The sequence below is a fragment of the Poecilia latipinna genome, unplaced genomic scaffold (assembly GCF_001443285.1).
Source record: "Poecilia latipinna isolate Pla-1442-1.1 unplaced genomic scaffold, P_latipinna-1.0 Scaffold1188, whole genome shotgun sequence".
Taxonomy (NCBI): domain Eukaryota; kingdom Metazoa; phylum Chordata; class Actinopteri; order Cyprinodontiformes; family Poeciliidae; genus Poecilia; species Poecilia latipinna.
This window is the reverse complement of record NW_015113804.1, coordinates 426,627-447,927: the sequence shown is the minus strand read 5'-3', so window position 1 is coordinate 447,927 and position 21,301 is coordinate 426,627. Positions and strand designations below refer to the sequence as shown.

Below are 21,301 nucleotides of genomic sequence, written 5' to 3'. Positions count from 1 at the left end.
CATAAAAAGAATTTCAATTTTTTATTTATTTATTTTTTTTTCACAAAAAGTTGAAGATTTCACAATCCTTTCACAGCACCCACTACTTTCTCTGAGTGTTATATAAATGCTAAAACACATTTGAGGCACCGCATTGCAAATGCATTACATTTCTCCAGAAAAGCCTCTAGAGAAAAAGCCATTTTTATCAAGTCGAAACTCCTACTGGGATGATTACTGCTGCATTTTTTTTTTTGTGTGCGTGTGTGAGCAGTTTGAACCACACAGAGCATTACAGGCAGTTAAGAAGCTACAGGGAACTGAAACTTATCCTTAAACCCTTAAAGCGACCACACACTTATCTTATTCACAGTCATCTGCTGGAAAAATAAATTCCGACTTGTTAGTTTCTTTCAACCAAATAAAACATGTGTCAGGTCAGAGCTTCACAAGTTGAGCAACTACTGCTGTGAAAACGAGGCTCATTGTAATTTTTTTTTTTTTTTTTTTAAGTCAACCAATAAGAAGAAAGAAACAAGACTGTGGTCAAACATGCAATACCACAGGAAAACTGGTCCCAGACAACAGGTTTAAGACAGAATGCCACTATAAGCCAAGTGTGTTAGTGTGTGTTGGACGTGCCACAAGTACAGTACGATTCAAGCTCCAAGAACAGTAGAGTCTTAACAAGCTAAAGTTAATCTAATCAATGGAACAAGTAGATCTAAGCTGAGTGTGAAAGACCACATCTACAGATTCCAGAGTAAACACAGAGTATGTTACAGTACTTTAACCGCCAACTTTGATATCATCATGAATTATAGCTAAAAAAAAAAAAAAATCTTTCAAGTCCATCGGATCAGCTCAGGAGTTCGGTCGCAGCACCCTTAATGATCCGTGGAAAGATAAACAACGAACAATGGAGTGTATATCTGTACTTCTGACTCACAGTTTGCAATCTGATGCATGTCCTCTGGTTGTGCTTCAGCCAAGCAGGAGAAAGCATGTTTGGTTCAAATAAACTGATACAGAGAAAACAGGCAGGAAGCAGAAGAAATGGGACTGATCAGTTGAGGAGAGGCTTCAGAGATGTGCAGCGCTGCAGACTGGTGGAGAGCAGAGAGACTCAATGAGCAGGAGAGTTGTTGGGATCGGGTCGACTGTTGTGATCGGGTCGACTGTTGGGATCGGGTCGACTGTTGTGATCGGGTCGACTGTTGGGATCGGGTCGACTGTTGGGATTGGGCCGACTGTTGGCCAGGTACTTTGCCCGCATGCTGGAGGTGTACTGTAAACAGAACCAGACGAAAATAGGTCATTGTTCTACTCTTTATACATATATAGAAAAAGGTAAAAAAAAATCTGTCTGGTCTCAAAAAAAAAAAAGAAACTACTAAATCTAATGTAGGATTTTCTCATTCAACAGCAACACACTGTTTTTATAGACAGAAAGAGATTTTTGGAGTTCTTATGAATGAAAAAGATGCATGAATTTCACTAAATCTTGAATAGATTACTGTAAAGAACTACAAAAAATACAAAGGCAAAAGGAAAAACAACAAAACACTAAAAAGAGAAAATCCTGCACAGACCATCTTTCTATGGGAAAATCAAAATCACAGAAAAATTTACAGGAGACAAATAAAAGGAACAGTCAATATAACCCTGCTGTAGTTTGAATCGTTTTTCTTCCTGCTGTGTGTAGACCGACAGAGTCAGACATTTATATACAGGTGGAACGGATCCATGCATGTACGGATGCGAGGAAAACGAGCATGACAGGGGCTGCATTTCACTCCTGTGGAGACGGCCATCTTGGATGCATTTAGGTTTAGATGTATTTTATGCCATAAAAAAAAAAAAAAAAAAAAAAAAAAGAACACACCAGAACTTCCTCTTTTCAATATCAACTTGTAACCATTTAGACCATGAAGTTACTGCAACTTCATGGTCTGCATGTTTTTATTACTTATACTACAGGAAAGAGAATGGTAGAATCTTACACACATTGTTATTATAGTGGCACTCCAGCCAGATATTCAAGACCAGATATTCAAAGTTCTGGTTTTGTCTAGATCTCTGACATGCTGGACTTGTAATTTTTTCCATGAGATCAAGAGAATAGCTGCAACGGTCTTTTGTGTAAAACTACTGGCTGCATTCAAATGCCTCCAATAAAAAGCTTTTATTTTGAAAATGTCCACATTGTCACCTGGGCTTCATGTGGCGAGGATGAGAAGAGGAGAGGGATGACAAAAGACAAAACAAGATGTAGAAACACTTCTCTGTTTGTGTGGATGTTTCTCTCTATATTAGAGAGAAAGAGTCCTTCCTCTGCCTCCACTCTCTGCCTGCAGCTAATGCTAAGTTCATTAATAGTTAAAAAAAGTCAGACCAAAAAAAAAAAAAAAAAGGTTTTTGCTGAATTAAATGTGACCTTATGCTTTCACCCATGCATTATTTAAACAAAATAAACTAATTATAAAGTCATTCATGTTGAGGACCAAAAGTGCAACAATTAGATAAAGAAAAAATTTTGTTAGACATTTATATTGCGATATAAACTGAAAATACACAATAAGTTAATGAGTACTTATATTTTATGTATTTAAATATTCCAACAATTTATATAGCCGATAAAAAAAATTTAAATGTGAAATCATTATGTTTTTAAAAAATATATTATTCAGTATTTCATACTTTTGGTTTGCAACAGTTTTTCCTCACAGATTTAAGTGACTCAACAGGGAAAACAGTGACTGATCTGCATAATAAAATAGAAAATATTCAATGAGCCACAATCAATTCATGATGGGCCATGGCACAGGAAAAATGCAAAAATAATTAAACAATGAAATACAGCATGATTTTAACATTATTTAAACCTTAAGTGATGATTTCCACTTTGAGTTATCTAATACTAATTGACCAGAATACCAAAATAAACATAAATGCATTATTTTTTTTATTGATTTCTTAGGCCCAAGCAATCATTTAGTTATTGAATTGGAGCATTTTTGGCCCTCGATAAAAGTACTCAAGAAAATACTTCCAGCATAAAAATGCTGGAAGAGATTTATAATTTCACCACTGATTCATACGCCACAGTGACTCAGGGAAGAGTTGCAGCCTCACATGTTCCTGTTGGTTTGGGAGTGGGGGAGGCAAACATGCAGCCCAGGAGGGGGATACAAACATCAGATTAGACACCAGGTAGGACAGCAGAGAAGAGAGGGCAGGGTACATGAGGGGGGAGGTTTCCCTAAAATCCCACCACTGGGACCTTAGAATGGGGTCAGCAAAGCCAGAACTCTGGGAGGTGACAGAGAGGGAGGACAGGCCAGCAGGTGTGGGGAGGCGGGCGGGCGGCCATGTTCTGTACCTGTTAGTAAAGCAGACGAAGTTACCAAAACGATCTTGAACTCTCCGAGGGCTTTAACTGCCAGCAGTGACCGCTGTTACTGTCCGCGGCAGTCAAATACAACTGGATGGGTTCGCAGAGAAAGAACGACAAGAAGAGAGTACAGAGCAGATGCACAAAGCAGTGTCCAGGTCCAAGCAGACACACAGACACGAGGGAGAGCAGGGTTTCTAGAGGAGGGGGCCAAGGCCGGGGGCGTGTCGGGAGGCTAAATAATTCAGGTCAACCCTAAACTCTTTACCGGGAACGAACCGAAACAATCCTGAGCACAGGAGTGAACCTCAGAGGTTTGTTTAATGAAGCTCAGAAAAACAGCATGGCTCTTATGTTTGATGGATGTGAATGATTCCTAAGGGCTGAGGGGCAAAATACACACCACACCTGCTTAAAGGTCACTACAGTTGCTGTTACTTATTAAGATATAGGAGGATAATGATGTATAACAGTCTGCTGGTACAAAAAAAAAAGAGAAAGCAAAAACTTACAGAGGGAGGAGGAGACTCGCGTCCGATCAGTGGCGTGTTTTCACAGCGAGAGTTCTGGAAGTTGGAGTTCTGAGCCCTGCAGAATAAAACACACACACATCAAATACACAACCTCATCTAAAAGATAACCCTAAAAAATCTAAACAACCAGTTTAAAATGTAGGTCTTTGTGATGTAAAAAAGGAGACAATAATGCATCAGTTCAGAATTTGTTTCAACTATTGCTGCTGTCAGATAGAAACCTTACATCTCCAAAAATACACCTTTTCAGGAAATTAAATGTAAATTCACACTATTTGATCAAAGTTGCTGGAAATGTAAAAAATGAAACCTCCAACAGACACAATCTCTGGAGCTGATTTTCATAAGAAAACAATTACAAAGTTTTGTCTGACAGTAACAAGACAGCTTTAAAACTCAGATGTTTTAGAATTCTTCTTTTGGTGGCACTCAATTTTAAAATTGTGGCCCATACATTGCAACTACAGTAGGCTTCATCAGACACATTAGCCTGCTAAGGTTTGGGAGAGATTAGCCAGGCCTGGATATCTTTCTTCCGAAGAAAATATTTTTTGCAAACCTAATCTTTAGTTCACAAGAATAGTGGAGATTTTTACTAAACAAGTACTTGGAAATCCCTGCAGCTCCTTCCATGCTGATGTCACTCTGACCAGTTTCAGTCTTGCCTTTTCCATCAGTTTCAGAAAAAAGTCCCGTTTTTTTTCGTTTCTCCAATTTCAGGTGGATGGCTTTGGTATCGAGATCAACATAGTATTAGTTTAACATGATGCATATTTATGCCACAAGTTTACTACTGCTGTTTTACCCTGGAGACTTCATTTTCTCTTTATGCAGAAAAATAAAGTCTTGTTATTCACATCACAAAATGTCAGTAGTGTAGATTTTCGTATATGGATTTTAAAGAGAAAAGGCATTAAACTTTGCTTCCACTAAGGTTTTGCACAAAGTTAGAAACTGAAGTATCCCCATCCCCCAGTATCATTAGCATGGAGCCTCAGAGAGCTTTGGGTTTCACAACCGTCACAGCTGGAGATAAACAGCTGCATCTGCTGACTATGGGGGGAACTAAGCTTCTCTCTGGGGTCACATAAACTTCCTCTTGACAACAAGAGGAAATAATAATAAAAAAAAAAAAAGAAATCTCCCTTAATGTGCAGAGTTAAGAACATGGCATGCAAATGCATCGTCAACCACTTCTGCTTTCAGTTACAGTCTCTTGTTGCATGGTTTTAGGCAGGTGGGACCTTACATGTACTCTGTGACCGGAGCGTTGCTGACGGTGTGGGCTGTGGCAGGAATGGACGTCTCGCTCCCATAGCTGCTGCCACAGCTGTACAGGCTGGGCATGTGGACCCGGTACAGGCTGTCGTGGGTCTGCCGCCCGCCGGGGCTCAGAGACTCATCTACACTGTCCTCATCGCTCCTGCAGAAAGCAAAAACAAAAAACAGAATTTTAAACGACCACCAGGGGGTGCCTCTGATCTACCTCGATGATGACAATGGAGCAAAAACTTGCCACACAGTCACGTTTTTTTTTTCCCTCCTGCGACTTTTAGCCTTTTTAGGTTGAAAACCACCCCTCCTCCCCCCAAAACAAAAAAAAACAAACAAGATGAGGTATTATAAAAACCTCATGTGTAAAAATATACCAATGCAGTTTATTCTGTTTCAACTAAAATGGTCACAGCAAATATATTTTGCTTCTGCCGAGATAAAAATCTGGAACCTAGAAAATAAAAATAGTGCACGTCTCCCCCTGGAGTTCAAGGCCACCACCTGCTTGACTTCCATCATACCATATTTATGACATCATCACTGCATTTATTATACTTCCCTATGGATTTCATCACACATGCATGTTGGGAATTGATTCCAAACAGCATAATTATGGCTCAAAACCCTAAAGAAATGTTGGTCCTGCTTGTAAATCCCAGTCATAACCTGCCTCTGTGCTGCGATTCCAGATGTGCTGAAATAATTAGCTTCCATGCTTCATTACGACTCGACTGCTGAACAAGCTTAGTGGGGAACACTGGAAACAACAGACTGGTAAAAGCGTAAGCTTTTTGCTTTGCGACAGGAAGCACCAGCTGAGATAAAACTGATGAACAAACCCCCTCCTTTGATAAGGAATAATTAGTTAATTATGTGGGGAATCTAGAACCATTTTCTAAGTAACAACTCTGCAGTCATTATCCTGCTGCTAATGGGAGAAAGAAATCTGAATAATGTTACATTTTTGCTGAAGATCAAGCGAAGGGTTGTGATAGATTTTGGCCAACATGGCACAATTAGGTGGAGAAAGCAGCTGGAGTCTTCTGGGCTGGATGGATTTTTGTCTTCAGATCATTCTGGTACAAGATTTAAAGAACCCCCCCCCCTCCGAGAAAGCCAGATTTATTTATTTTTTTAACCATAAATTATTAATCAGTTTTCCTTTTGAATTATTAATCACTCCATATACAATTCCGAGTACAAGTTGGACATGAAAGCTTTTGGACGTCCACGTTTGTGGAGCTTTCCACGAAGGCAGCCGATATCTCACCGCTTGCCGCGCCAGGTGTGAGGCGTGCTGCAGACGATGGAGGTGAACATGAGCGCAGTCACGAAGGAGAAGAGCAAGAGGTAGATGAGGCCTTCCAGCCCGTCGTAGCACAGTCCCGTCATGCCCTGAACATAGTCCTACAAGACAAATTCAGCCCACAGTCAAATCCCTACAGCAAGTCTCAATATTATTTTATCAATCAAATCAAAGCAGTTTTTATCTATATTCTGCCAGATTACATCAATGTGAACAAAAGTTCAATGTTATTTAACTTTAAAGAATTACTCATGAAATGCAGAGTTAGCCATTTATTCATATTTTAACAGTTCAATGGGTGGTTTCACTGATAGATTTTGCTACCACCTGTCCTTTGAGTGTATTCATGATTTTTGATGTGGCCTGAAATGAAAATGTGAAATATACATGAATATACCAAGAAAGTTGTACAAAAATGGTTTTAACTTCAAATGATTTTGGATGTAACATCCTGGGACTTATGAATCTGGGAGCACTGCCGAATTCATAACACAGCAGAATAGAAACAAGTACAGGACACCAAAAATGCAAATAGAGTGAAAACTCGGCCATCAAAGATGGGTTCCTTTATACAAGTTAGCTGCTGTAAAAACTGCCTGAACGAATCAGTTTCCTGGTCGGAGCAGCGCTACAACGAGACGGCGTCTCGGCTTGTCGCCTCTGCTCACCATGTGCAGGCTGCGACAGTCCACCAGCGCCGTGAGCTGATGAAGGCTGATCTCAGTGGTGTTCAGAATCCCCTGAATCTCTTCCAAACTTCCCTGGGAAGAATTGGAGGAAGAAGAAAAAAAAACAAACAAAAAAAAAGCATAACTGAACAGCTGAAACACCAAGAAAATCAGAAATATTCAGAGTTAACACAATAAGCTAAGAACCTTGAGCAACATTTTTCTGTTCCTGCTTGCTAGTCGTTTCTCGATTATTCATTCAAAGCGCATTTATCTGGGAACAGCCTTTCATAAATATACAGCAGTAAGAGCTGAAAAGCCGATTTTAATTCATGATAATTTTAATTTTTCCTCTAGTCAACATTTTATCTCCATCTTTAGCTGGAAACGCATCAGCTTGCCTGACGAAATAGTTTGAACAACCTCAGCACATTTCTCTGTGCGTGTCGGTGAAGAGGGAAACGTGCCCCGCTGTGTTCCCAACGTCAGCTCTCATTCATGCCGCCTTCAACGGAGTAAAAACCAGCGATGGACAATACCAGCGCTGTGTGGACAAGGTCCAGTGAAAGCCTAATGCAGCTAAATGGACATAAAGCAGGCCCCAGGTGTGCCATCAGCTGATGGTTATGATGGACGGGTCCAGCTCCCCCGACTGGAGCGCAGTCCGATTCCTTTCACCAAGATACAGTTTCAGCTCCTCGTATCTTACCCTGGTCTGTTTGTATTCTCTGGTGGCAGAGCGCAGCAGCTCAGACACATCGTCCTGCATCTCCACTAATGCTTTATGGCTCCCTGAAAGCCTCTGAAAAAGAAAAAAAAAAAAAAAATTGACAGTGAGTGACGACCGTGTGCAAATAAAAGTTTTACAATTCTCAGAAATATCACTAAGAACCTTCAGCGGCCATTTCTATTTTGGTTCTATAAGGCATTTCATAGTTAAAAGCACAAAGGCATCTATACTCTGATATATGAATACTCCAATAACAATAGACGCCCTTGACATCAGAAGCACTCAAAGGTTTTGACTTATTGATGTGGGCCAAACGTATAAGACGCAGATAATCCATTTTGAGAAACAAGTCTGACATCGACAGGAATATTCCACAGAAACATGGCAAAGCTTTGAGTTGAAGGTTTTTCTCCAAAGTTAAAATATGTAAAAACATTTCTCCAAGCTGTAGCTACAAATTTTCATTTAAACCTTTAGATCAGAGCTTAGTGCAGGAGGCAGCGGATCCAATGGAGACGCCATTAGGAGGCGTAGATAGACTTCAAAGGGAACAGGTCATAAGTAATAAAGTGAAACAATTTTAAAATGGCAAAAACAAAATAAACAAAACAAGTGTCATGTACTCAAGTAGCTCACTGGAGATCATAATAAGGAAGCAGAAGTACTGCTTTCTGTTTTGAAAGAGGTTTATCTTTGTTCCTTGTAAAAGGGAACTTCACAAAATGGAGGAAGTTGTGCATTTGGATTGATACAACATCCAACACCTAGTAGAGATCAATAAAGGTTTTCATTTGAATCAAATTTGTTATTTGGAGGTGCTGCATTTGTTTTCCTTTTGGATCATAAAATAAAAACTATTATTCAAGAAAATAAATTAATTACGCTGTTCTAAAAAATCTTTGCGCAGACTGTGCTGGTGTGCAAACAAATGTTTAATGAGTACGGTTTGCACAGACTCAATCCTATTAGCATGGACACGTGCTGTGGCGCATCAGATGAACTCCCTGAGAAAGGAACGCACTGAACTGCTGCAGAGGGATGGAAAAAAAAAATTGCTAATCAAAGCAGGTTTCGTTGTCATCCCTTAGATTTGAGTTGTTAACACATTAAGCTAATATTTCAGAGTAAACAAATTTGCAGTTGTAAAATGCAAGTCCAACAAACCTGCTGGAAGGGGTTGGTTTGCTCCGGACTGCAGCTAAGGTAGTACTGGAGGACCTCTGAGAGGAACAGAGATAAGAACATGTTAGAGAAGCATACATTTATTCTGATTTGATCGAGACAACATAATTGCCATTTCAGCAATGTCTGCATTATTGTTCAGTCAAATAACTGTCACCTGGTTGTCATTATTTTACCAAAATCCAAAAGTCAGTTGATAAGGCATTTATCTTGGTAAGTATCTGAAAAAACTGACCAGTCACTATTGCTATAAGTTTAACAGAAGGTCACAAAACACAGTGGAAACTCCTGAATCTACTTCAACCCACTTCAGATAGATTTCATGCAAAGGCAGAGTTGCAGCATTGATGGAGTTTAATCTGGTTGTGCTGCAACAAAGAGGGTTTTATAAATAAAGAAATGCCATGTGAGAGAAGAAGGGGAGGTAAATGCAAAACGAATGAACAGAAAGCAGAAAAATCTCAATTCAGAGAGTATTTTCGCCTTTAATGTGTTCTGAGAAAGTGTTATAAACATACACACACTAAGCTCTGTTTCCTGTCTTTAAAGTTTTGTTGAAGCACAGAAAAAGCCCATTCCGTTATCTTGTGACTTGTCACAGCTTGCAACAAGTCAGTACCAATATAACTATGTATGAGAGAATCCTGAACTCTCAAACCTTAGAAAACATGCATAAATGTTAAATGAACCATTTCAAATCCCTGTAGCTAATACAAACCCAGTGAGAATTGCAGGTATAATTCCTCCTACAGCACATAGCTTTGTAAAAACACCAAAACCTGTTACATCATCAGCGCTGTCATTGCTGTTATAAGACCAAACTTGGATTCTGCTCGGAGTACAAAGTGAACCAAAGAGGATTAGAATTATTAGAAGCCAAGACTTGTGATCACCACGCACTTCCGTCAATGAGGAATCCTTCACGTCTGACTCAGAAGTACTGCGACACAGAGCCAAGCCGTGAACACCGCCGCGACCAAACTGACGCATAACGTGTTGGTGACATTCAAACTCTCTGCCGAGTCAGGAGATTTATTTTCGCCCGCAACACAACTGAACACCCGGAATGTTTCCGACACAGGAAGGATAAACACACACGCAGGTCTCCGTTAGCCCACATGACGGGCGAGAACGATAGGAAGAGCAGATTCTCTGATCTCAGTGAATGTCGCTTTGGACACATTAATGATAAAATGTTAATGATAAATAAGCATATTAACAATGGTCCACATAATAATCCAGTGCAAATACTCACCGACTTCTAAAACTATGCCACTTGAGAATGTCAGTAGAATATATTTTCAGAAAGACATATTTTTTTAAGCTGAAATGCAAAATGTATATATTTTTTGTACAGTTTTGATTTAATTACCAAGTATTCCTTCAGCAACTAGCCTCTCTTTTTAGTCTATACACGCCATGTAACAATTAATCTATTACTAAAACAGTTGCCAATTATTTCAATTATTGATTTATCATGATTAATCACTAAACGATGATGGACAAATGGATGGAAACATGATTGAAGTCACAAATGGACAAGCTAATAGTGAAACAGACAGATGGGAACAATCTTTAGACAATGGTTAGACTCTGTCTCATTGTCTTAAATTTGTTTCTTTATGGGCTTTTTTTATGATCAGTTTGCTAATCTCTGCTGTCTTGAAATATGCAGTCATTAAAAAAAAACATCTGGCGCTGGAGTACCAAATGAGCAGGCTGAGCAATACTGATAGATTCACTGGAGTAGCTGTTTAGTTGATGTGCATTTTATTTTTAACTTCATGAAATTTTAAAAGACTGGCTAATCAGAATAACTAACTAAGCAAAGGATCGACTAAACTAGCTTAATCTCAACTGCTGAAGCAAACAAATCAGGAAATGCAGATAGCTTTAGGTGTATAGAGTAAAGAACCCAGATTAGAAAGCTGCAAGACAGGTAGGACAAGAGAATGTGATGTAAAATAATAATAATACATGTTTAAATATATGTAGCAGCAGAAAGTGCTAAGTTAAATAGCGTAGTAAAACACTGTTACTATCGAGGTTTCAGATGAAAACAGAGAAAGGCAAAATCTGATGAAGGGAAGAAAAAAAGATACGAGTTAGACATTTGTATAGCTAAGTGTTTTGTCGTGCATTGCAAAATTATAATGTAGAATTAGTCAAAAAAAAGTGTAATCTAAAACAAACTTGTGTCAAAAAGAGAGAAATTACAATAATTACTGTAGAAAAAGTTGCATGAAGCTCAAACATGATTTCATCTCAGGCTTTAGGCAGAAAACATGTAAAAGCATAATTATAATACAGATTATTGAATAAATAGCAAATCTGTTCTTATTCCTCACTTTGCCTCAAAAGCACAGTAATTACAGCCGACGTTTTAATTTCTGTTTGCTTACATTCAGCTGGTATCATATTTCAGAAGAGAGCAGGAAAGAGCTCATTTAGCTGAGCTGATGTTGAGAAGGAACATTAAACAGTTTTATTTTAAAAAACATCATTTTCATCTCCTGCCTTTGATCTTCTGCTTTCCTGCTCACATCTCCCTCATACACAAACAAGAAAACCCACGGCTCTTTTATTGCCGTCCTGCGACATGCCTCCTGTTATGGAACGAATTGGAGACACTGCTACAGTGAGATGTGTCAGAGAGGCTTTTGTGCCATTTCAAATGGCAACCCATTCCCCCTTGACCTTTCTGCAGATGTGGCAGCAATTTTTGGGGGCTTTTTGTGGATGAAAAAAAAGACGTCATCTTGTCTAATTACCGCAGAACAATCAGGGGATTGAGAGGAAGGGATGAGATTCACTCATCATAAGACTCCCATTTAGCAGATGATGGATTGCATTGCTAATTTTAAGACATGACTACATGTCGTGTGTGTCTGAATCAAAATATAACAGGAGGCATCATACCTTTATCGATGACCTCATATTGGTAAACTACTGTGGTAACATATGTATCAGGAGCAAAGCAGAAGTCACTCGAGCTCTGAAAACAAGAAAATTCAGATCTGAAATTAGTCACTGATCAACTCGAATAACACTAAACAAATATATTAATATACATTAAAGTTATTGCATTAAGAAAAAGCTGGATCAATCTCAGCTGGAAAGCACTTATTCATGCTAATTCAGGCACAAGAGGCAAAGATTATAAAGTGAATGCATAATTTCTTAATTTGCATAAATGAAGATTAACTTGCGTCAACATTAAAACTAGACGTCCATTAAAGCTAGGTAAATGAAAAAAGAAAACTGGATTTATAATGCTCTATTGTGCATTTTAGTACATTATATTCTCAGTGAAGAACACAACAAACAGCTTCCCCTTTAACAGTACGGCTGCCGTTCTAATAACAGCTGCCAGGCTTCAATTCCAGGCTTTAATCATTGTTATCAGTCTTCAGGATTTCTGGAAAAAGCTAAGTGAACCAAAAAATGGACACAGGTGTTTTACTGAAGCAACACCTATAACAATACGTCTATTAAAAATGGAATTTGCGAAACCTTTATTCATTCTGAGATCATTTGAGTGTTTCACTTCACTTTCATCAAGATTCTAGCAGAAAAACCATATTGAACAATTACATGTGTTAAACAGAGCAGTTCCACCAGGTAAACAAGATCGTTCCCTGCAGACACTCACCGCAGAAACGGCCAGTTCCAGCCCCAGGGAGACCCAGCTGATAATAATAGCTACGACACCGAACAACCACACCCTGTGGGAAGCAAGAGGAGGTCAGGAGACGCTTCAGCAGCATTAGACCATTGCATCAAGAGGTACACTTCCATAAAGAGAGGCTTAACACAATAAAACTGATTAAATTACACGGTCAAACTGAACAGTTTCTGTGAATCTACCATAAGGCTCCAATTTAACAAACATAAATCTGAAATGATTTTTGAGCTCGACATCTGTGAAGTAAGTACTAATACAATTCCGTTCTATTTTTAAAGAAAGAAAATAATTGAAATTATTGCTTAGGTGTTTTATTTAGGTTTCTGCAAAATTTGGGGCTACGATTAAAAAAAAAAAAAAGAAAAAAAAAGGCGGGTTCACAAAGTTCACCGTCAACTGAACATTTTTGTGCAAGATTTAAGAAATAGGAAGTTGAAATTTCGGCATACGATGACGAATCAACACATAAGATTCTTCGTTAGTATTCATTTATCCAGAATGTAACATTAATTTATCAGAACTATTGCCATACTAAGTTAGTTTTTGACAATATGAAGGAAATCCAACCATCCATTCATTTTCTTCCGCTTATCTGGGGTCAGGAAGGAACCGAAGGAAACGCTCAACAAAAAAAAAAACAAAAATAAAAAACACTTAGAAAAAGGAGCCATAAAACTCCTGCTGCAGCAGAGATTTTATTGTGCCTTATAAACTTGTTCCTTGTTAAAACAGATCAACAATGTGAGGAAACATTGACCAAATGATGACACTTACGCTAAAAGTATTCCCTTTGAGTTGCGAATGAGACCAAACAGAACGAGAAGGCAGATGAGGATGTCGAAGAGAAGCAACGTGATGTAGCCCAACCACCTGTGGAGAGAGTCATTTTTTATTTGATCCTTCTACCACTGAGAGAACACATTTGTTGCATAAAACTATTCTGGCATACTAGGCAATTAAATGGTAAATTACTAGGCAATTATCAATAAAAATTGATTGGTGTTTTTCAGATCTAATTATGCCAGTCTATAAAAATATGCATGAAATGAATTCCTTGTTATATGAATTAAAACAGGAGTAAGATTTGAAGAATGTATCTCACTGTACAAAGAAAAATAAAAAAAACAACAACCTAAAACCTACTAACATAGTGTTTTAGTGCAAACCGTTTAATTGGCATTCAATCTTCATAGTGATGGGTAACAGTCAGTTCCGGCTAAATTTAGGATTAATAGGAAAGCAACATTCATAAAGGGAGGCTAATCTCAACAGAGGGTGCTGCCAACAATTCAAGCAAAATAAATAAATAAATAAAGCAAAGTTTGAGTCTCTTTAGAGGCACAGACAGTTACTAACCCTATATTAACAATTAGCAACAGTTTATTTTGTGTTGAAGACACCTTACCTTCAGTGATACTTCAAAAGCACTAAACAGTCCTATTTACCTCTCAAACTGATGCTTTTCTAATCAATAGTCCAGCCTGACAGATCTTATTTTCAGTTGTGTGGTCACATTGAAGTGCACCATGAATAAAATCAGAACCCTAATCTAATAATGAGAATAAATTCAACTCCCTTGATTATAAGACAATTTTAATAAAGCAGACAAATTGTTGGTGAGCAAAGACCAAACTGCTGGCAGCTAAATACCAGGGACTACATTTTCCCTTGAATGTGCAGCCGAGTGCCTACTATTACATAACCAGTCCAAATAGTGTTATTTCTATTAACACTTTTTGCTGCACTTGCATACTTTTGGTATCATGTAAATGGCGTCTGGCCAGATTTCCATTAGAGTATTTTTTTATTAGAAAACCTTTAAGCTCGCTGCAAGCTTAATGCTGCCTAATGATGTGCTGAAGTCATTTCTTATGATTTGGGCTCCACATAAATTCCGTCTTTAGATTTCCAATAAACATCTAGGAAAATCAATTTAAGAGAGTCCAGCCACTCAAGATCATTTCACACAAGCTTTCAATATGAAAGGCAGATCGAGTTTCCACAGGGTTGTGCATTAACGTTTCAGTGTCTGCACATAAAGCTTAATAATAAAAAGATAACGTCTGCCGTTCTGTGGAGTGCACTATTATGGCCTTACCTATACCAGTCGTACAGTTCGATGCTGGTGGACAAATCTTCCAGAGAAATTAGGTTGTTGTCCCAGAAAGGAATCTCGACCATCTGCCTGACCAGCTCATCCAGTTGGCCCTGCAGCTTTTGGATGATGGAGAGGTAGTCTGCATGCTGAGCATACTGGCCCTCAAGCTGTTGCAGATTCTTGTCCACTGTCTGGTTCAATGACGACGTACTATCATATACCTAGCGTAAAACACATGGACATATGAGGACATGATTGTGTTCAGAGGGAAAAAAAAAAATACTGGATTTCACTGCAAAGTTGAAATGAAACCACAGACGCTCACAGCAGAAGAGTGTTGAATTATTTAGACATGTCCATATGACTGTCCTTGTGGTCTTACCAGCTTTTGGACTCCAGTGATTGTGCGGTTAGCGTGGCGGAGGGAATACGTCAGTCGATTCACTCCATCGCAAGTCTCGCCATTCCCATAGAAACCGACAGCTATGCCAGCACTGAGGGGGAGACAAAAACAGAGGAGGGGAGACTGGCTAGTGAGGAGGAGGGATTGGCAAAAAAAAATGAGACACAGAGAGGAGACACAGAAGAAACCAAGTGTGGGGGACAGCCAGGCAGGGTGAGAGGCGTGTGAACTCTGTTTTAACCCTGTCGGTTCGGACCCCCGTCAACGGGCTCCTTTCAGCCTCAGCAGAAAGACCCTATAGAGAACCATGGAAACACAGAGGAATGGACCAGCAATGGCCCAAAACCCCACGCTAAGGCTGACAAAGGCTGCAGTGAGGCAGTAGATCAGCTCTCATTGGCTGTGACAGGCCTCAAACGACTCAGGCAGCTACATGGGCAGAAAAAGGTACAGGAACAGAAAAAGATGTACTTACTTTACACAATTGTGCAATGGTGGCTTAATTTAGAGCTACGTTATTATCTGTTCATTTGAAACTTGTTAATATTATTTGGACTTGTCTACAATTTGCTTGCTTATAGTGACAAACTTCAATGTATTTTGTTTTGCGATGTTATGAATGCAGTTTTCTTTTCGATAACCGATCTTTAAAAAGCCCAACCTGCTAATTCTGTCTTTGGCCAACAGCAACTTTTCTTTTTATAACTGACACCGTCACCAAAGTCTCCAATAACACAAAGAAAAAAAGTTGCTAGTTGCTAGTCTGCACCAATAAAAAAAAAAAAGTCTCTTGGTGAGTTTGAAAAACCGCTAAATATAGGATGAAAAGTCACCAAGTTGGCAACAGTGGGTGACTGTTAACTGCCCACTTGTAGACGTGACTTGGTGGGCGGGTCCACCAGTCATCTCTCTTTCACGACAGAGAAAAAGAGGACAGTGGCTGACTTTCAGACATTTGCAGAGTTAAACAAGACTGGTGGATAAGATTGGTTTCACATGCATGTATTGGCCAATCTGTAATCAACCAAAATTTTTAGAAATCGTGGCTGTGCACCCCTAATTGATATTAATTACGACGATATGGCAAACAGCATAAGAGTTAGTCTCAACAAATGCATTAAGGAGAAGCAAATTCCTACAATCTTGCACCAGCATGGATAAACTGACAGGCCAGAGGGGAGCTGGGGGTTTTCCTTCTTCCTGTATGGCTGCTAATCTCTTCCTGTCACTATGGTGAGTAAAAATAACATGAAAAACAAATTATATTTCCTGATGTCATATGAACCTACAGATTGTTGCTGCATTTGGAAAGGAGTTAGGAAAACATTCAACATACTAAATGTAAAGAAACAATAGAAATATAAGCCAAACAAAACACTGAAACTAAACTGGTAGCGTCAACCTCCCCAACCCCCCTTCCTATTTTGGCTAAAACATTAGTGCGTGGGTACAAGCGCACAGAGACGCAGTGATTGCGATGCAGTTCTTGTACTCATTGGGTCCCTGAGCTCTTTGTGCTACTCTGAATCAACTGCGGTTGCTCTCTGGAGGCCCATCAACAGGAGGAGGAAAACAGGAAACCAACGGCGTGTTCAAGGACAGAAAACATGAGCAGATGTGAAATTCTCACACCTTTGTGAAAATTGTATCCATACCCCTGCAACCAAACAATACTGTTCAGCTAAAGTTTGAGTGAGGAAAAACACTGCCTGGTTAAAACATTTGCGTCTTAATTAGAGTGGAATCTGGCAAGATGGATTCTTTCACGATTAAGAGCTTGAGAATCTGAAAATCCGACAGCGTGTTGAACACTTGCCGTGATCATGGGGCTATAACGCACAAGCATGTGGTGACATCAAAGTGCAATGTAACACTGTGAATCATGAGCGTGGGTGAAATGAAAAGCTAATTATGCTTGGCAACTCGAATTTGTGGACTGAACCGTCACCAGCGCGGTCATGAGTTTGCACTCACCTGCACACGAGTGTTGCGATGATGACGCACCAGGCCGTGCCGCAGCAGTCGGCGTTGGGCTGCTCCGAGGTTTTGCTGCGCCGGCAGCAAAGCCAAATGGAGTAGAAGAGGAGAAACAGGAGGTCCAGAACCAAACAGGCGAGCGCCAAACCCCCCAGCAACAAGATGGACTAAAGGAAAGAGGAGCAGAGTTATTATTATGTTTTAGGGTCTTTGGAAACTTTTTCAACAAATTTGCAGTATGCGTTCAGGAATATTGCGAAATAAACTTGCTTGGTCTGGCAGAACTAGGGTGTTATGCAGAACTTTCTCCTCTACAGTTGAACTGGCTGATTTCAAGTTCTCATGAAACCTCTCTAAAACCTTACCAGACTCAAAGCTTCTATAGCGTTCCTCAAGTCCACAGGCTGCTCTTTTGATCTCACCAAAGTGTTCACTTTTACTTCAAAAGGCTGAGCAACGATGTTCAAATCATATGGACCTGGTGTGATATCGTCTGGTTTTAGCTATTCAAAGTGGGAAAAATGTGAGGACAGCCCAACTATTCCTCAAATATATCTTGTTTTTTTAATACACAAACACTACAGAAGGTCTTCAGTATAAATTGTGTTAAATTAGTTAAATCGATAATGATATTAAATAGCCATATGTCTAAATATGTCAGAAAAATCCTCAGGCTTTTATAGGCTGGCCTATTTTGTTCTCCTGAAACCAACAAACACATTCACAGCTAAAACAATAACAGCAGTCACGTATGTAACAAATTTGCTGGATTATAAGTTGTCCCAGACATTATTGTGATAAATTATGGTATTGTTGTTTTGGGACCATATTAAAGTAATAAAATGGTAATGATATAATAATGCAACTTTGCCTCTTAAAAATGAATAAACTTTTAATTTGTAAGGAACACAACAGTGGAGCTGGAAGATATTTCAAACAGCCCCAAAAAAATAAACAAAATGAGCAAAAACAAAGCAATGGAAATAAAAATGACTAACAGAAATCATTAATGAAATGATTATGAAGTTTGTGTAAACAAAATTGTTTATTTTTTTTTAATATCAGAATTGACGTTATGATTAATACATTCTAAATTATAATGAATAATTACTTATTGAGGGTATAACATTTAACATTTACAATGTTAAATGCAAAAAAAAAAAACAGCTGGAGGGAAAATATGTAAAAAGAACAGGATTGCAATATACAAAACATAAAAAAGGATCTTCATGGAAAATAACTCTGGTACTCATGAGACTGTAATGACAGCATTTCCATGCTTACAGTGGAGTGATGTACAGTGATAGTTAGACCTCTCAGCCAACAGCAACACTTCATACAGTATGTAGGTCAGGCAGAAGGTTTCTGTGTTCGCTGCAGACTCCTGAGGATACACGTCTGTGGCAGATTTCCAAAACCTTGCGTTCTCCTGCTTGCTCCATTTTTATCACTTCAATGACTCGTTGTGACTAACAAATAATTTTAACGACTGCTGATTTCAATACGAGAACTTATTCTGTTCTTAAAAAACCAAGCAGATCTAACCTTTAAAGAGCGGTAACTCTGCTCCTTTCATCTACTGTGACACACGATTGTGACAGACTGGCTGATCAGACGTAGCCGGATGACTTCTTGGCTCTACGCAAACGCACAGTAATCTGGACACATCTCTGACACACTGCAACACAGCAGTCAGTCAAGGTTGCATCATTAAGAAGTGTTTGCATTGTAAGCAATAATGACAGCTCGGCCATCTGGACGAGTTGAAACGTCTTCTTAAGCCTGCGGGGCGGAGAGCTGCGTTAACAGTAATTAGCAGGATGTCATCACAGAAGGTTAACGATGCCGGTTTACGGGATGAGCCTGTGGCCGAGTGACGTCTGTCATGATTAACTTGTGATGGGAGAGAAATCACATATTTCACCAGCTAAACTACATGTGCATTTAAATACTCCACAAAAATCAGCCATGCTGTTCAAACCGCATAGCAAAATCATCCATCATCTATCCAATAACCTGCCACAGAACAGGGCTTGTGTAACACAAAGAAGTGGATCATCTTGACCATTTCCACTAAATCCTGGAGGAAATAAACGGAGCTGGCAGCAAACACCAGACGCCCACGTGAAGTGAAGGAGGACCAAACAAGAAAACAAACTGCTTCACGCCTTAAGATTAACTCGAGTTTCCAGTCCGCATACCTGTACAAGATCGAGCACATCTCCATAAAACCCCCAACGCGTGTCCGGGAACCATCTTCCTGTTTCTCTGGAACCATGAGTCGCTTCTCCAGCTTATGAATCATTTCTTCCTATTAAAGAGGAAACTCTGAATCTTGTGACTTTGTCTCCCAGAAAATCCACAAACACTGTCTGCAGTCCAGGTGTGATGTAAAAGATTGTTCTGTAATCATCCTGACTCTCATCTAAGATTATGTTTTTAACTGTTGTTTTGGTCAAAAATATTTTACTAGAGCCATTTTATTGCCTTTTCAAAAACAAAAACAAAAAACTGGATAAAGTTTCCCATTTAAAAGATGCTAAAAGTTTTTTCTCATTGGGGCAAATATCTGCTCAGCTGGATGTGTCACCAATCCAGAACATTAAAAAAAAAAAGCATGGTAATTAACACACCATAATGAGCCAAGGGATTTGAGCAACACCAAACTTCTTATTAGATTTTCAAAACTAAGCATAATTTCTTCTGAACTTGTGAACAAATCCAGTTCTCCTCTCCCCTCCCCCAGACTTAGCTGATTACTAAGCTGTGTAGACTCCACTTTGACCTTTCCCATGGTTAAAAACGCTGACATTAAATCCCATGGTTAAAAACCCAGACCGGTTGACACTCTTCTATGTTTGTTGTATTTGCAGAGCAACTCCATATTTTTAAATATTCATGTGTGCTGTAAAATATGTGATTAAAGCATACTGTCACACAAGTGGTTTCTTAGGTACTTTCAGGATGGTTTTGAAAACACCCCAAACAGAGCCAGCTGGCTTGTGTCTGGAAAAGGTCAAGGCCTGGATAGAACAGGTTCACACAGATGGTAACATGGATCACAGGGTAAATAGAACAAACAGGTGTAAACCTGTCACAATAAACCATTAATCTGTAATTCCAGGTTGCAAACATGATCCGTGAACTGTACACCAAAGAAGCCCTAATCCTACTGTTCCCAATTAAATGAGGCGAGTGTGTGAAGAGGGATTTTACCTGCTGATATGTCCAGTCTTCTGGTTGGAAATCACTGCTTGTTTGCTGAAACTTTAAGTCGAAGTGGGGAAGTCTGTGCAGCAGGTTCACCCACCAAGGTGGCGAGTAGCTGACCACAGCTGCCATGGCGATGAAAAGTCAGAGATCAAGTCAAAAGCAAAAAAGAAAAAAAAAAAGGATGCTTTCAGGTGTAAACAAGAAAAATAATCCACTTCCTCCAGTTTGAGTCCAAGATGGAAACGAAACGCAAAAACAGTTGATGTGTAGCATAAAAGTGTTAACGACAGCTCGTTGTGGCTGTTTAGGTAAAAAAAAACAAAAAAAAAAAACACACACACTAAAATAACTTCATTGGTGAGATATGAAACAGCTGAACAAGCGCCAGCACGAAGAGCTAACTAAAACTGGCAACTAGCCAACTAATAACCTCCTCAGTCTACCTATTTTAACTGTTGCTAACACTGAACTATTAACTATAGCACCCTGTTGTAATGTAACAGCAAACTCCAAAGAGCTAAAGCTCACTTAAAATATGCCTTTATTGAAAAAACAAAAGCAACCGAGTCTTCAGAGCTAGTTAAGACAGCAATGTAGGTTAGCTAGCTTTTAGCTGCTAGTTAGTTCTGTTCACCGATAGACGGAAGACAAGAAGAAGAAGTAGTCTCTTTTGTTCCAGTTGGCATTCTGGTCGGCACTTCTTTTCGTCCAGATTTGTCGGTTCTCCGGTCTCTTAATTAATCTTTTCCACACTTATTCCAGCGCAGATGTCTCTCTCTGTTCATTCAGACCGACTTCTCCATCCAGCTAGGAATTGAGCGCAGGAGGCTGAAGCCAACGCTGCGACTGTTCACGACA

The 21,301-nt window shown here is 39.3% G+C and overlaps 1 protein-coding gene and 1 long non-coding RNA gene across 4 annotated transcripts; one reads left to right on the top strand and one right to left on the bottom strand.

Moving 5' to 3' along the window:
- Positions 1–469: 469 nt before the first annotated feature.
- On the bottom strand, positions 470–21,301 carry ttyh3a (tweety family member 3a). Of its 3 annotated transcripts, none has more exons than XM_015053618.1 (15): positions 21,078–21,299; positions 20,447–20,743; positions 17,228–17,397; positions 15,233–15,344; positions 14,851–15,071; positions 13,527–13,622; positions 12,720–12,792; positions 11,987–12,062; positions 9,050–9,105; positions 7,865–7,957; positions 7,156–7,248; positions 6,452–6,588; positions 5,156–5,329; positions 3,886–3,961; positions 470–1,267 (listed from the first exon to the last, which is right to left on the bottom strand). In XM_015053618.1, the coding sequence occupies exons 2-15, from the start codon at positions 20,570–20,572 to the stop codon at positions 1,106–1,108; spliced, it is 1,665 nt and encodes a 554-aa protein (XP_014909104.1). In that variant the 5' UTR covers positions 20,573–20,743; positions 21,078–21,299; the 3' UTR covers positions 470–1,105. The 3 variants fall into 3 exon arrangements, with proteins under 3 accessions (XP_014909104.1, XP_014909103.1, XP_014909105.1); XM_015053619.1 differs by adding an exon at positions 3,362–3,463 and having other exon boundaries at positions 1,168–1,267; positions 20,447–21,301; XM_015053617.1 differs by having other exon boundaries at positions 20,447–21,299.
- On the top strand, positions 6,595–17,004 carry LOC106960494 (uncharacterized). Its single transcript, XR_001427578.1, has 3 exons — positions 6,595–6,713; positions 7,990–7,992; positions 16,993–17,004. It is a non-coding gene; the product is annotated as an uncharacterized LOC106960494 (long non-coding RNA).